The sequence below is a fragment of the Typopeltis vanoorti genome, chromosome 13 (genome assembly GCF_054136105.1).
Source record: "Typopeltis vanoorti isolate ZY-2024b chromosome 13, IOZ_Tvanoo_1.0, whole genome shotgun sequence".
NCBI classification, from domain to species: domain Eukaryota; kingdom Metazoa; phylum Arthropoda; class Arachnida; order Uropygi; family Thelyphonidae; genus Typopeltis; species Typopeltis vanoorti.
In genome coordinates this window covers 91964530-91981397 of record NC_143561.1, presented here as the reverse complement: position 1 = coordinate 91981397, position 16868 = coordinate 91964530, and the positions used below count along the sequence as shown (strand labels likewise).

At 36.4% G+C, this 16868-nt stretch overlaps 1 protein-coding gene across 1 annotated transcript in view; it reads right to left on the bottom strand.

Moving 5' to 3' along the window:
* Positions 1-15807, bottom strand: part of LOC150100365 (ras-related protein Rab-18-B-like) — a 130849-nt gene extending 115042 nt beyond the window's left edge. Inside the window, exon 1 of the mRNA XM_090402412.1 lies at positions 15440-15807. Within this exon, the coding sequence (XP_090258538.1) occupies positions 15440-15510 (71 nt within the window). The 5' untranslated portion in view covers positions 15511-15807. The remainder of the gene's footprint in view (positions 1-15439) is intronic.
* Positions 15808-16868: the final 1061 nt, after the last annotated feature.

Sequence of the window (16868 nt, the reverse complement as noted above, 5' to 3'; positions counted from 1 at the left end):
TCCCAACTCTGCCTATCCTTAAGTATACATCCTTCAGCTGCTCAAACAAAATGTGAACAGATTTCTCCTTTCTTCTTATCCACACATGGCACTAATCTGCTTATAGGCCTTGTGACCCTTCGCGTCTGGATCAGACACACACACACACAAAAAAAAAGACTTGGATGAAAGCAGATGATGTAGTTACAAGGGTAGAATGTGAAGGACTGAGAGAGACAGGGTAGGAGTTCTGGAATGCTAACAAAAGAACTACAGCTAAAGACTGACATATCATCAGGAAGAGACAATATCTTAGGAGTTACAGTAAACTTGTCTGAAAATTGGTCAGAGACTGAATTTAGGAATGAGCATATAAGAATATGATATGTTCAATGGGGAGCAGATGGCTTTGTGAAGGATAAGTCATGCCTTAGTCATTTATAATAGTGCCACTCAAGTTAGATAAAGGGTATAACTATACAATCAGCTAATGCCTTTTTGTTCCCATATAGGGAGTAGGCGAGGCCATTTAGCCCTATCTAACTTTTGGAGACTGAGTGGGCAGTTCAATCTCCACTGGTAGCCAATCAGAGATAGCTGGCCCAAGGCTAGCATTAATTAAATGCCACACGGTGAAGAGGTGGCTCAACAAGTGCCACTATCTCGTGGTCCCTATCTCTAATACAATATTTTTAATGTCTGAAAACAGTGTGGGTTCTACGGTCAATTTTCTTGAGTTTACGGGACGAAAAACTAAAGTTTCCAGGAGAAAAAGCCCACTTGTCCGTGCCAGAGATCGACCACTCTGGAATCGGTCAAAAAAAGGCTTAGAAAAATTTCCTCTAGTCGCCGACTAGATTCGAAAGCAAGTCTTCATTCATGCGGTCAAGTGCCGTGGAGTGCAAATGCCACATCCACTGAGCTACACAAGCTCATAACTATACAATGAATTTTGAAAATGTATTTCACAGAATACCACATAAACTTTGTTACATCAATTCAAACAAATACAGATGAATGTGAAGATGGTGATATGGATATAAAGATAGCTGATGAAAGCTCTGTGCTTGCAACATTGAAGTTTAATTATTATTAGTAGTAGTAGTAGAGATGTCCAGAGAGTCAGGGCTCAACAAGAGAAACCACACATCATTCACACCACACATTACACAGTTTCTTAAATTCAGTCACAACATCTGCACTCAAAATTTCCAAAGGCAAGCCATTCTAGTCATGCATCATTCTATGAGAGTAAAATCTAGCTCTTCACCACTATCTTGATTGCATTCATTCTCAAACTTCCATGGATGCACTCTCATCCTCTCTCCACCTTGCATAAAATGAAATGAAAAATTCCATCTACTGGTATCCTGCATTACCTTTGTAGGCATCTATCATATCTCTTCTGTTTGCAAGCATCTGCAGTCCACAAATTGTCAATCTCTCTCTCTCTCTCCCCTTATAATCTACATTCCACAGTCCCGATATTCTGTGTACAGTAGTCTAGGTACATTGTAGTCTGCACAGTTAGCCTAGTGGTTTTGCGCTTCACAACCATGTGCCTGGAAGAAGGGGTGTCCCAGGTTCGATTCCTGTCGAAAAAGTGAGGAACTTGAGGATCTTCCTCAGGCATAGTCAAGTTGGCCAGTCTTGGGCGCGGGCAGTAGGTTTTTTCTGCCAGTTTATCTGGCATTTTTTTCATCCTGCAAGCAGGCAAACCGGCCCCATGAACATACGCTTCTACAGCCAAAAATATATCCCCCCCCTCCCCCAGCGGCAGACTTGGCAACAGGTCAGTTGGGAATGGTACTAAGAAGTAGTCACATCTAAGTAACACGAGGACCCTGCATAGGAATTGGGAATAATGCATAGTGAAAGAAAGTCTAGGTACATTGTACTGAGCCTTAAAGAGGCAAAATAACTTCCTTATTCTTACATGTCAATGTTCAATTCACACTGCATTTATCCTTTGAGTAGTATTTGCAATATGGCCCCTGAACTTCAATTTCCTGTCTACTAAAACTACAAGATCCTTTTGCAATATGGTCCTTGAACTTCAACTTCTTATCTACTAAAACTCCAAGATCCCTAGCCTAGTCACAGTTTCTTCTAGTATAATCTGGCCAATATAATATACCACTGAATTATAATTGTTCAGCACGCACCCACTGTGCAAATCTGCCAATTCATTGCATTACCTTTTCCTGTGGACTTCTTGATCTATAGCAGCAACCAACAATATGTATTGTCCTATTGTTTGTCTGACACTGAATAGTCTCAAATGAACAATCTCCCACAGACTGATAATCCTTCTTAGCCTCTATTTTTGTTGGTTATAGTTTTTCAGATATCATCAGCAATACTCCATCTCCTGTACATTCCTTCTATCATCCCTGAAAATACAATACCATTTACTTTCTATGCCTGTAAATATATCATTTTCTGTCAACCAGGTCTCACTGATGCCCTATAACTTTTGGCCAAGCTCACCAATGCCAAAAACTCCTTTCATATTCTGAATATTTCTTGCATTTGTGTACATACATTTCAACATCTCCTTAGACCCACAGTTATCCTTGCATAAAATGTCATTACTAACCCATTCAGATTTGAAAACTGTGAAACTGCATTCAGCATTGTAAAATAATTTCTGCACATACACACACAGTCATTTGTCTCAGGAGTGGCTGAACCCACACTAGACTACATCTCCTATAATACTTCTGGTTTTGCTCTTCTAACTGCTCACTAAACAACACTCTCCAAACTGGTAACCTTCCAAACCATTTAAATACAGTCCATCAGGCATATACAGGTCCTCTTGTCCATCAAATTCACTCTACACATCTAATAATCGAACACCATCGTCATGCACAATCTTCTCATTGACTTGTTAGCAATCATGGACCTTCAATTCTTTCCTATCATACTGAGGCAGCAGAAAACTCACAATCTTTACTTACTCTTCTTCTTTTGCTTCAATCAGTTACTCTTTCATATCTTCTATCATTACATATTTCTCACCTTTCACATTCAATCAAGCCAGCCAAAACAATAAATTCTTTCCTTCTGCAAACTAATCTTTACTAACAACCTCGTTCTTTTCACTTTGGAAACATGCTTTTGTTTCGTCACTTTCTCATTAAGTACACCTCTTTATCATCAAATCCACAACTGCTGTGTACCACACAGTAATTGTTCCTCCATGTGCTTGAACTCACATCTTTTCCTATGAAGGAGTCCACGTAAGCGTGGTATTCCCCTCCACACTGGCATCTCCTCGTCCACATTATTACTTTCATCCCCTTTTTTTTTCAAAATCTCATTCTTATTTCACATGCTATCACTTTCTCATTAAATACACCTCTTATCGAAACCCCATATAATACCTTCTCTTTTAATCCCAGTTTCTTACACTTTCATCATCATCATCATCAAATTCCTGCCATGTACCCTCAAGAGGTGTACAGGATATGATAGTATTACATGAAAAATTTACATTATTACTAACTTCCTATCTACAATTTTCCTCCAAATCAGTGTGTTACTTGTCAAGACTCCAACATTATCAGATCTTATTATTTCTATCGTCTAACGTACTTTGTACCATATCAATCCACCTATATCTTGGTCTTCCTCGGGGTCGTTTTGCTGCCAACCTGACAGAGAACACTTGTTTTGCTAATCTTTCCTCACCCATTCTGTTTAAGTGACCATACCACCTGAGATTAGCTCTGCTAATGCATTCCTGGATGCTGACAATGTCAAGTTCTTTCCTAATATTCTCGTTTTTAATATGATATTGCCATTGATGCCATCTGTTCATGCCTCTAATCTTTCTCAGGATTCTCATATCCTGCAGTCTCTAGTGAAGTCTAGTCTAGTCTTTGGTCAAGGGTTTTACTTCTGACCCAGCTCTCAGATCCATAAGTTAAAACTGGTTTGAACACTGCCTTGTATACAGCTAATTTAGTGTTCCAACTAATTTCTCTCTTATTCCGTATAAATTTATTCAATTGACTTCCGACCATACCAGCTTTGTTGATTCTGTTGTCTATTTCCATATTTAATTTACGATCTTCACTAAAAATCTTGCCTAAGTAGATGAAACGTTTTTCTTGTTCCACGGGTTCTCAGTTCACAACACAGTTGATATTTTCAACGATTCTACCTATTTTCATCGTCTTTGTCTTTTTATTGCTGACCTTCATACCATATCCATTACAACATTTATTCAATTTAGTCAGGGAATTTTGCAGACTTGTAGTGGATTCATTTAGAAGTATAACATTGTCTGCATAAAGCAAAGAGCTGACATTAACATCTCCAATTTTGATATCATGTTTAGTACCACTTTCCTTCATAATGCGATCCATATAGATAATGAATAACAGAGGGGATAATGTACATCCTTGTCTCACACCAGATTTAACATTAAACCATCTTCCTGTACTTCCTTCAATTCTAAATGCTGACTTACAACTCAAATAAAGAGTAAGTATTGCTTGATATAATGTCCCATTGACACCATATAATTGTAGTGTACTGAATAGCTTCTCTCTTGGCACCTTGTCATATGCCTTTTCCAAATTGACAAAACTTAAATACAGATCATTGTTATATTCCCATAATTTCTCCACTATTTGTCGTAAAGTGAAGATCTGATCGTGGCAGCCTTTATTTCGTCTGAATCCAGCTTGTTCTTCACCAAGCTTTTCTTCCACAGTTCTTCTCAACCGTTTCTCAGCATAAATCTTACCAGGAACACCCAGTAGGGAAATACCTCTGTAATTCTCACATTCAGTTTTATTTCCCTTTTTATAAATGAGTACTATGAGAGCTCTAATCCAATCATCAGGAATTCGTCCCTCTGTCCAGGCCTTCTGAACTATGCAGTGCAGCCACTATAAGACTTTCATACTACTATATTTCAGCATTTCTGGTCAAATATCAACTACTTCTGCTGCCTTTCTACATTTCAAGCCTTTGATGGCTTTTTCTACTTCAAGTATGGATATGTATTGCATGCCTGTTGAGTGTTTTTTTTTAACACTGTGCTATCACTGCTTGTTTCATTTAGCAATTTTTTGAAGTAATTACTCCAAACTTCAAGGATATCTTTTTCTCCTGTTTTCATGTCACCTTTATCATCTCTAACTCCTTTTACAGCACTCTTTCCTCCATTTCTAATCTTCTTCAGCAACCTCCAGAATATTTTGCCACCTTCTTGATATTTATTTTCTATGTTCTTGTCAAAGTCCTCCCATGACTTTTGTTTAGCTCTTCTTACATTTGTCTCGGTATTCTTGAAGAACACAAGCTTACTTATTTGCCAGCAACTTTTAATGTTTTCTTCATTGCCTCTTTAACTTTCTGTATCCACCATGGAGTTCTAATTTTTCTATCCTTGCAGACTACCTCACCACATGCCTCTCTGGCTGAATCAATCAGGGTTTTTTTTCTTTTTTTTTTTTTTTGCCACTGAATCTCCAAGGTTTGGTTCCTATTCTCTAACTCTTTCATTTTTTCAATAATCTTTATGTATTTTAGTCTACAGTTCACATCTGAGAGCTGCTCAATTTCTTTTATTCGCTTTAAAACTTTCCTGCATGTTATTCTTTTCACTATGAAATTCAATTTTATCCTGCTCAAGTGATCACTTCCAATTTCAAATCCTCTGTACACTGTGGTGTCCTGAACCAGGGAGAAAACATCATTATCAACAATAACACGATCAATGAGAATTTTCTTATTTCTTGTCTCTTCTCTCCATGTGAATTTGTGCACATTTTTATGTTGTTAAAACTTCCAACAACCATCTCTAATCCAGAATATTTTATAACAAGGTGCGACACCTTTTGGCTATTCTTATATGAAAATACGACTTGTGCATTACTTCAACCTTAGTATCACCTCTGGGTCTTGCTCCAACTGATCAGACTTCAATAAAGGTCAAAACTGGTCTGGGTAATGACCCTTCCCATAATGCATAGCATTGTACATGTCCATAAGGATATGTGCTTTGCATTATGGGATACTAAGACAAGTGATGTGAAGTCATATGCCTCTATATACGAGTTGGCCCAGTCCTGAAAATACTTCAGGGACAAACTTTGTTTATTTACACTTGGATAAAGGATTAAACCAAGTTATTAAAAACAACACGTAAGTCCACAGTAATAACTTTAATTAATAAATAAGGTAGATATTTCGTACTAAAAATAATAGTACATCTTCCATGTTACAAACAGATAGGAATAGAATACAAGTAACGAATATTCGGTGGATCACCTATTAAAATACAATGTTGTCAGGAGCTAGGAAATGAAAGAAATTAATAAATAATTAATATTTAAGATAATTAGTTTTTTAATGATTACATAAAATAAAAGTCTCCCAGATCTTTGAGAGGGAGAGAGAGAGGCAATCATTCTGATTTAAATTCGGTCGGTGTAAAAAAGCTTCACAACTTTCTTTAAGAGGCATTCACATTTGAACCTGCATCTATGAAGTAGAATAGCTTTATCCCCCTAGATATTATGGGTAGTGGTAATACTGTGTTGTGCTAGACCAGACTTCTGAAGTTTGTTATAATCAATATAATATTGATGTTCTTTAATTCTTTTTTCCACAGAACGGCCAGTTTGTCCAAAATAAGAAACATCGCATTCACAAGGAATTTTGTGAATTTGGCATTCTTAAATCTCTAATTAATAGGGCACAAAGTTTGCTCTTCTCCAGAAATCTTACAAGAACTTTCCATCATTAAAAAGTTAATGGTATCTAATAATTACCACCCTAATCAAATCCAACAGATAATTGAATCTTATGTTCCAATACCTAAGGTTTCTTCAACAGTTCGCAGAGTTCCAATCCCCTACATTTCAGGAATCTCAGAACCTATAGGTAGAATTTTAAAAAAGTACCAATTGATTCCCACTTATATTCCTATCAACAAAATGTCTTCCTTATTGCCTTCTACAAAAGATAAACTGTCATCTCTGTCTTTGGCTGGAGTTTACAAAATTCCTTGTGAATGCGATGTTTCTTATTTTGGACAAATTGGCCGTTCTGTGGAAAAAAGAATTAAAGAACATCAATATTATATTGATTACAACAAACCTCAGAAGTCTGGTCTAGCACAGCACAGTATTACCACTATCCATAATATCCAGTGGGATAAAGCTATTCTACTTCATAGATGCAGGTTCAAATATGAACGCCTCTTTAAAGAAAGTTGTAAAGCTTTTTTACACCGACTGAATTTAAATCGAAATGATTGCCTCTCTCTGTCGAAGATCTGGGAGACTTATTTTATGTAATCATTAAAAAAAACTAATTATCTTAAATATTAATTATTTATTAATTTCTTTCATTTCCTAGCTTGCGACAACATTGTATTTTAATGGGTGATCCACCGAATAATCGCTACTTGTATTCTATTCCTATCTGTTTGTAACACTGAAGATGTACTATTATTTTTAGTACGAAATATCTACCTTATTTATTAATTAAAGTAATTAATTGGTAAGTAAGTAATTAATCTGCGGCATAGTATAATTATTAAAAACAACACTTACGTGTTGTTTTTAATAATTATACTGTGCCGCAGATCCCTCTAAAAATAAGGATTAAACCAAGTGTATAATTTCTTCACATCTTTAATTTATAGATCAATAATCCGTGCCCATTTTGCTAAAAGCTATCGACCTGCTGTATGCAACATTGGATGCACTGCTACCACTTCACTGGATGAAGAGACTCAGGTGTATGAGGAAGTATTAGAGTTGTTGCACAAACTGAATAAAAATTCAGCAATAGGGACCAATGGAATATCAACACAGATGTTAAAATAGAGTGCAGCTAAACTGGCTACTCCTCTGACCAGACTATATAATTTGAGTTTCAGAACAAGGAAGATTCCACAGAAGTGGAAAGAATGAATGGTAATCCCGTTGCACAGGGAAAAAGACTGATATAGCCAACTTTCGATCAATCAGTATCTCTTGGCTCAAATTCAGATATGGATTGACAGAGAATCTCTACTTTGTAATGAACAGCATGGGTTTACTAAGCAAAGGTCATGTTTTAGCAACTTCTTGATTCTATAATAATGTTACCACTGATTTGGATAAGAGGAATGGATGCACAATCATACTTTTGGATTTTGCTAAGGCTTTTGACAGAATATAGCATGGAAGACTGTTACATAAATTGGAAAATATGGGATTGGATTATGAAATATTTGCATGGATAAGATGATGGCTGAATGATATATCAAAAAGTAGTATTCTGTAAGATTTAAGGTAACCAGGTGCACCACAAGGATTCAGTCTTTCATCCACTGTTATTCAATCTGTACATTTCTGACATTGGGAAGGATTCGACAAGCGATATACAGCTATTTGCTGATGTTAAGATATGCAGGAAAATATATATAAACTCTTGCTTTACATTTACTAACAAAAAGAGTGTTAAAACACTTTTGGTGTGACTAGATATCTGATGTCATATTATTATTATTTGACCTCCATGGAGTCAGAGACTCATCGTGGGAGGTATTGCACAACTCACTATTGCATACAATGCTCATCCAAACCGTGTCTTAAACTGATTCAATGTGTCCACATCCACAACACACTCAGGCAATGCATTCCACTCACCAACCACCCTCCATGCAAAGAACCTGCTTCTCACTCCTTTGCTCACACCCTTCTTATACAGTTTCCAGCAATGGCCTCTCATTCTACTCTCCCCTCTTCCATTCTATGAAAAATCTCTTCCATGTCTATTCTGATAACAACCCCTGACCAGCTTATATGTCTCAATCATATCCCCCCCCCTTTCCTCCTATTCACGAGGCTCTGCAACTTACATGCTCTTAATCTGTCCTCGCACTCCACATTTCAAAGACCACTGACTACCTATGTGAATCTTCTCTGACAAGCAACATACACATACAGCTATTTGCTGATGCCAAGATATGCAGGAAAAAATGTAAAGTCGTGCTTTACATTTACTAGCCCTCCATGCAAAGAACCTGCTTCTCACTCCTTTGCTCACACCCTTCTTATACAGTTTCTAGCAATGGCCTCTTATTCTACTCTCCCCCTCTTCCATTCTACGAAAAATCTCTTCCATGTCTACCTGATAACAACCCCTGACCAGCTTACATGTCTCAATCATATCTCCCCCCCCTTTCCTCCTATTCATGAGGCTCTGCAACTTTACATCTCTACAAGACCTTCACCAGAACTTCAGATATACAGACAGGCCTATAATTTGAAGCTACAGCCTTGTCACCACCTTTATGCAGTGGAACAATTTTACCCTCCCTTGGAACCTGTGCTGTTGCAAAACTCTTATTAAACAGGCATGCTAATGCTACTGCCAGTTCCCTGGAACATTCCCTTAAGATGCGTGGTGATATGTCATCAAATCCTATTGTCTTATTAACATCAAGGTTATTTCCTCAAATACCTCCTGCTCACTCACAATTAAGCTATCCTCTCCTATGTCCTCTACACTTAAGTTCCTCATGATTCCACCCTGATCAGGATGAAACACCCTTATAAATTATGGTGGGATTATACTAGAAGAAACTGATCAGGCTAGAGATTTTGGAATGTTACTAGATAGGAAGTAGAAGTTCAAGGACAATATACCTAAAATTGCAAATACAACTCAGAGGATAATTGCAATGCTGAAATAAACACGTAAACATAAGAATGTCATTCTTCCTCTTTACAAGGCCTTGATAAGACTTCACTTGGACTATTGTGTACAGGTCTGATTTCCTGGTCTACTGTGGAGAGAGTACAAAAGAGAATGTTAAAAAATTATATCAAGATTGTGGAATACTGATTATTATGAAGACAGATTGAGAATTTGTAGACTGCAGACACTAGAAACAGGAGAAAGAGGGGTGATATGATTGAGACTCACAAACTTCTGAAAGGGTCATTAAGGATTTCACTTGATGGAAATTTTCATTTTTATGGAGGGTGGGGAAGGGATGAAGAAAGCTAAGAATAAATGCTGCCAAGAAGGGGGAGGGTGAGAGCTAGATTTTTCTCTCAGTGTGGTGCATGATTGGAATGGATTGTCACTGGATGTTGTGTACAAGCAGTGTGAATGAATTCAAGAACGACAGCAGGTGTGCGTAGTATGTGGCCTCCCTCGATGAATCCCTGACTCCCTGGAAGTCTCTCTTAATAATAATAATAATACTAAAACTACTTTTCCAGAAGTGCAATGGATATATGGAATAGTGATAGATTTATTGCTGTCCATGTTTGTTATTTGGCCACAGGACTTAGACAGTGAATGCAAAAAATCCATTTGGTTGTTGTTAACTTGGGTATATAGGATTGGCAGACTGCTTGCTGTTGCTTTATTTCTTTAATGAATTCAGTCCTTGGGTGTTTAATTGAGAAAAGAGGGTGTTTAGAGTGTCTGAGCTCTGCTGCCCTCTAGAATTTGCCTTGACTTGCCAAATAAAACAGCCTGAATTACTATGAACTGAAACAGGGCTGAGACATCAGAAGGAAATTCACCTTTCCTTAGGTCAAAGGTATCTTTAAGTGGAACATTACTGAATAATGAAGAGTTGTCAAAAATGACTATTAAGTCATTGCTTTAGTGGGTGAAGTTTTCTATACTAAACAGAAGTATGGGCAGAACTGTTTGTGTGCAAAGGAGTATTGCTTGTAAACTGAGAGAGCACTTTGGCTAAGTGTTTTCTAGTTTATATGTGGATGAGTCTATGCCACTAACTATTGGGAGTAACAGTACATTTTCTTTATGAATTTTTGTTAGCCGATATATCCAAGGGGATCTAGAATTACATGGTTTTAGTTAGTTACTAACTGTCACTGCTGGCCAGGAGGAGATTTTTTTTTTTTTTGAATTATGATTTGTGCATTAGTGGAATCATAGTTTAACTGTGATCCCATTAACCCTTTAACTACCGATTTTATATTCTACTGACATTGGCCCATGTGCTGAATTAATTATGAAAAAAATTATAAATAAAATCAATTAAAATTCTTATTGAAATAAGAAGTCCGAACAGCATCATACATTCTTGATATACACTTGTTCACTCACAAAAAAATGGCAATAATAGTGTTTTATAAAATTTGCATAATCAAGGTGTCCACTTGATTATGCAAATTACACACATTCATTTATGCAGAAATTAATCAAAATATATAAAGAGCACTATTATTTACAACACAGTTATTACTAAGCCTACCAAGTGCCAGGATATGAAAATCCTAAAAATTTAGCATGGAATGATATTTTTCAAAACAAGGCTGTACACAGAGTCCAACGTCACATTTGGTGCACATACACTGGCTCTCACGATGCTTCTTCTGCTCAAGAGTGGTATTGGAACTGACATAACAAACTTGAGCTGCATTCTTCTTCTTCTCAGTAGAAGGTACAAGAGAAGGGAAATGCCTTTCTTTGAGATGCAGTGGTTGATCTCCAGGTGATGGATGCCCTTTCAACCTCCCTGTTGTTCTAGGGATATGGTACTTTTTGAATTATTTCCCTGATCAGCATGAGTTGGTAATCTGCTAAGTTTGTATTTTTTTCCAAATTTTACATTATAAAGACAGTGAGAATTTAGTATGGTCATATTCAGAAGGTGGAAAAATAGTTTTTTGTACCACTTCATAGTTTTTCTCATACACTCAACAGAAGTGACCATCATATCTGTCCTGTCTACAGCACCCATGTTGACATTGTAATCCACCGCACAATGTGGTTTCACAATATTCTCTCCTGTCTGTCGATCTTTTTTGTCCGTCTGTGTAAAATCATTTTCATGCAATGTTGTCAGCATAGAAACTTCTCTCCTTTCAAGCCACCTTATTGCAAGAATACTGTCTGTATGTTTTGCCCTTATTTAGTTTCTGTGAAAATTTAGGCATTCCCTTTCTATTTTTCCTGACTGTAATACATGCATTGGTCTTGTTTTTATGCAACCAGTCGAAAAGTAGAGGGCTGGAATACCAGTTGTCAATCCATAGTGTATGACCCCTATGTAAATATTTCATCAGTGTTTTGACCCTGGTGTGTTGGGTGTAGTTGTGAAGGACACACACATCTCAGGGAAGATGTCTGTGTCCTTCCCAGTGTGCACTATGAAATATGTGATGAAATCTGTTTCACAGTTACAGATGAGAAGCAGTTTTATTCCGAATTGACTTCTTTTTGAAGGAATGTACCAGGCAAATGATAATCTACCTTTGAAAAGAACAAGACTTTCATCCATACACAAATTTTGAAAGGGGTAGAACATTTCACTGAAACCTTTTCTGAGATTTTCAATTACAGATTTCAACTTAAACAATCTGTCTCCTTCAGGTTGATTTTCATTATCACTAAAATGCAATAATCAAAGTAACAATAAAAATCTGTCCTGGGCCATCAAATCAGAAAACTGGGGGGTTGAGAGGAGAGGATCTGTAGCCCAATGTTCAGAAATTTTAAGTTTTTTTTACCCTTGTCATTAGCAGTGTAATAGCTAGAAAAATGTAAAGTTCTTGAGGGGTGGTGTTTTTTTCACTGCTTTAGTCGTGAAGATGGTTAGATGGTTTATTATTTCTGGTGAAGGTATGAAACTTGTTTGTTTCGTCAGCTATTGTTGTCATTAGTTCTATGGTAAAAAATTGTTCAACAATATCTAAAGCTGAAAAATCATCAGTGATATTACCTGTGATTATTCCTGAATTACTGCTATCAAATTTGTGTACACTTGGAGTAAATGCATCATCACGCCACTTGAACAATACATCTTCGGTACACATTCACTTACTCGCATTCATATCGAGATTTTTGTCACTATCTTGCTCGCTCATAACACTTACATCACCAGGATCTTCTTCATCTGAAGTACACAATTCTTCTCCTGACTCATTTGTTGTTAACAATTCATCAATTTGATCATCAGTAAGATAACGCAGATATTTACTGGTAGACGCCATATTGTGACATCCCTGAAATACCCGCAGATACATGGTTTATGCATCATGCTGCATATGATTAGTTGCACCAGTTCAAATTTTTCTCTTTAGATGTCATACAAGGACAGAAACCCAAGTCAAATAAACTTAAATTGGTTGGCAATAGATGGAGGAACCTACCCACGAAGTTTGAATATCTTACGACGATTCTTTCTATACTAAAAAATTGTCTGAATATGGAAAGCATGCCAACCATACATATACGGGCTCAGCAAAGCAGGCGTGCATTTCCGAGCCCATAATAATACCTTCTCATTGGTTAAAGTGTTAACAGACATTTTTTGTGTGCAAACAACAAATCCTAAACAGAAGCTGCAACCTTGCTTACGTTGACCAAACAGGTAGGACAGCCAACATCAGAATCTTAAAGCACGAAGACTCCAATTCCATCATTATGGCCACTCAAGTTTAGTAGCCTATGCATTGGATACCTATCACAGGATCTGATCATAAAAGGCTACCTTAATCCACCAAATCAAGTATAAATATGAATGACTTTTCCTGGAATCCGTTTCAGCCCTCAAAACTGCCCTGATCTCAACAAATTTGGTTATGTCAAAATGCAGCTCTCATTTGGGGAAACTCATCCACAAGCAATCAATTCAATGGCCAAGAACATACTGTCAAGCACTTAATAGGTGGTGGTGTTGTCTAGATAGATTCTCCTATGTATTTTGTTGGTTTGGTTTGTTTTTTCAGTGTGACTAACTGATATGGTGCTTGTGGGCATAAATCTATACTAGTGCCCCTCGTTGATGCCAATTTAAATTTGCATCTTTATGAATTTGCATTCCTAAACTAATTATGAAATATCATAATTCATAATTAATTAAATATTTATTTATTAAATCTTCTATGTGGTCATTTCATCACCAAGGAATCCAGGTGACCAGATCTGTGCATGGTAATCCAGATGTGGACTTATTAATGCATTATAACATGGAATAATAATCTCCCTATCCCTGCTTGTCAGTGTGTTCTTCAACAACCATGTAATTTGATGTTAAAAGAGACTTAGATGAGATGGGAATCCTGGATTAAACTGAAAGCACCTAAGAAAAGTATAAAAAAGAAGGCAGTACTTCCAGCAGAGAACCTTAAAGAAGTTCAGTAAGCTAGAAGAGGAAAGTAAGTGGAATTATAACAAAACAAAATGAAACATGCCAATTTATTGTGCTTTGGTGTTAACTGTTTTTAGAGAAAAGTAGATACAAATACATAAGTTTCTAACATTAATTGTTTCATAACTTTTATTCTTATTATTATATGGGTATCTCTGTGTACTCAGAAGACTCATTGCATGAGACTATAAATTGACACACAAGCCATTATTCACACAATACCTATCATATCTCTCCTTAAACTCAATCATAGACAAAGCACTCCATATTTCACCTTCCAAACAAAAAATCTTGACCTAATACCTTGTTAATGACACTCTTACACAATTTCCAGGTGTGACCCCTTGTTCTCTCCCCTGCTGCACTGTACAGAAATAAACCCTGTTTAACAACTTATATGCTTCTATCATATCTCTTGCCTTAAGCCTATCAAGTAGTTTTTGGGGCCCATAGACCTTCAATCTATTCTCATAATAAGTATTCCAGAGATCTGCAATAATCTTTGTCACTCATCTCTAAATCCTCTCCACCACTTCATCAACCAAGGAATCTAGGCTATCAGATTGTGCACAGCAGTCCAGATGTGACCTTATTAATGCCTTATAACATAGAACAATTACTTCCCTACCCTGCTTGTCAGTGTGTTCTTCAACTGCCATGCATTTCGATGTGCAAATTATATATCAGACTGTGGTGCTGGCCAATTTCAAATATTTATTATTATTATCGATATTATTGCAGTTCAGAATTCAAATTTCATTAAAACTTCTAGTGCCCGCCCATCTAGTACTTCCATAAGGTGGCCACCCAACAGATATGCTGATCATAATGATCCCCCCCCCCCAAATCAAAAAAAAAAAAAAAAAAAAAAAAGATTTATAAGAGAACGGCTGAATGGATTGGATCACTAGGCTAATGCATTTTATAAGAAAATTCTAATTTCAAAAAACTGATGAATATTAGCAATAGATTGCTCGATTGGTGCTGCAATAAAACATTTTGAAAACTTATGTTAAAAATAGATTTCAATATAAATTTTTATTATTTTGGGTAAATATGGTTATATATCACCAAGAGTGCGAGAATCAATATTTAATACAATACATAATAACGAACGAAAATTGTATCGTGGTACAAATATCGCAAGAAAAAAAATTTTTTTTAAATAATAATAAATTAAAACAAAAGATGTTGATGAACGAATTAATCCCACTAAATTCAACATAAAACAAAAACGTTCACATGAAAGATATCAGAGCGCTTTATACAAATGTTGTCAAACGATAGTTTCCAACATCTCACCTAGACTTTCCAACATCACTTTCGCCAATTATAAGAATTTTCAGTGTAGTTAACACGCCGTCTTCATCCATATTTCAAAGTATGATTCAGATCTCTTTAATTTTACAAAACTTCCCAAAACAAACTAGACCTTTGAGTCATTACACAGTACTTGGCCGTTCATATCCCTCTGGCGATCAGCTGCGCACTTTTCAATTTACGTTGCTGTAATCATTTCCGTTCGTAAAATATGACGTGATGTCATATAACGATGACAACATAACTGTAGAGATATATAGCGTCAACTCCAGCAGATGGTTACCAAAAATAAAAATATATACTTCTCTGTACTTTGACCTCTTTCGGTCTCAACAAATTATGATGTAATTCGAAAGGACACGTTATTTCCTTTTCACTGGTGTCGCTTTCACGATAATAATAACATCAGAAGAGTTGCAGCATCCCGAAATTTTTATAAAAATAAAGGAAAAATCATCTGACATTCAAGAATTTTTAAGATACATTTTTATTTTAAAACTGAATTGCAATATTTTAATGTCAACCATCACCCTTTAACGATTTCTGAAAATTTAAGTTCATTAGCACTGTTATTTGGCCAAAAGAGAGATAAATGAGACTATGCTTCGAAATTCTTACCTAGTGTTATGCTTTGTCTACCTTGCTTAAACAAGTTTGAAAGCTTATGTGAGTAAGGTATTGAAAATTATCTTTGCTTCTACCCCCCCCCTTGTTCATCCAGAATATAACAGCGTCCATTGAAACAACTCTATAATGAATAACCTGATTTTTGATGAAGTTCAAGGAAAACTCTGTCAGCAACTTCATATATTTATATAGGTGTCATGAAGGCCTGCACGGGTTTTAAATTTTAATAACTAAAGATATACAAATGATGGAGCTATTTAGTAAAAAGTTATATGAAAGTTCAAATCTTAAATTTTTGTATAACAATTTCGTACCTATAAATCTTCAACTTCAATTTCAACTTTACTGGCTCCAAGGATGAAACAAGATGCATTTCATGTTCTCAGCTGTCCGAATGGATACAGTGAAGAAAAACGTTTATGAGCAATATGCTCGCCCTGAGAGAGCAAGGGGATTATGGATCTTTTCTTGAAATCTTGATGGCTTCAGGTCTTTTGTTCATCCAGACACTTTGTGTTTGTTCATCCAGACACTTTATGTTTGTCTACACATCCCAATCCACTGGTGCAACAAGCTGCACCAGTGGATTTGGATGTGTAGACGTTTTTAGGAAATACTTTGCTGCAAGAGACTGAAGGAAAGAGTATATATAAAGAAATGTTTGTGTCAAGATGAAGTCGAACATCTCTGACAAAACATGGGGCGTTCAGAATCATACGAAGTCACTTGTTTTGCACTCGCTGCAGTTTGAGGATATTAGTATCAGCAATATGGCTCCATGCTG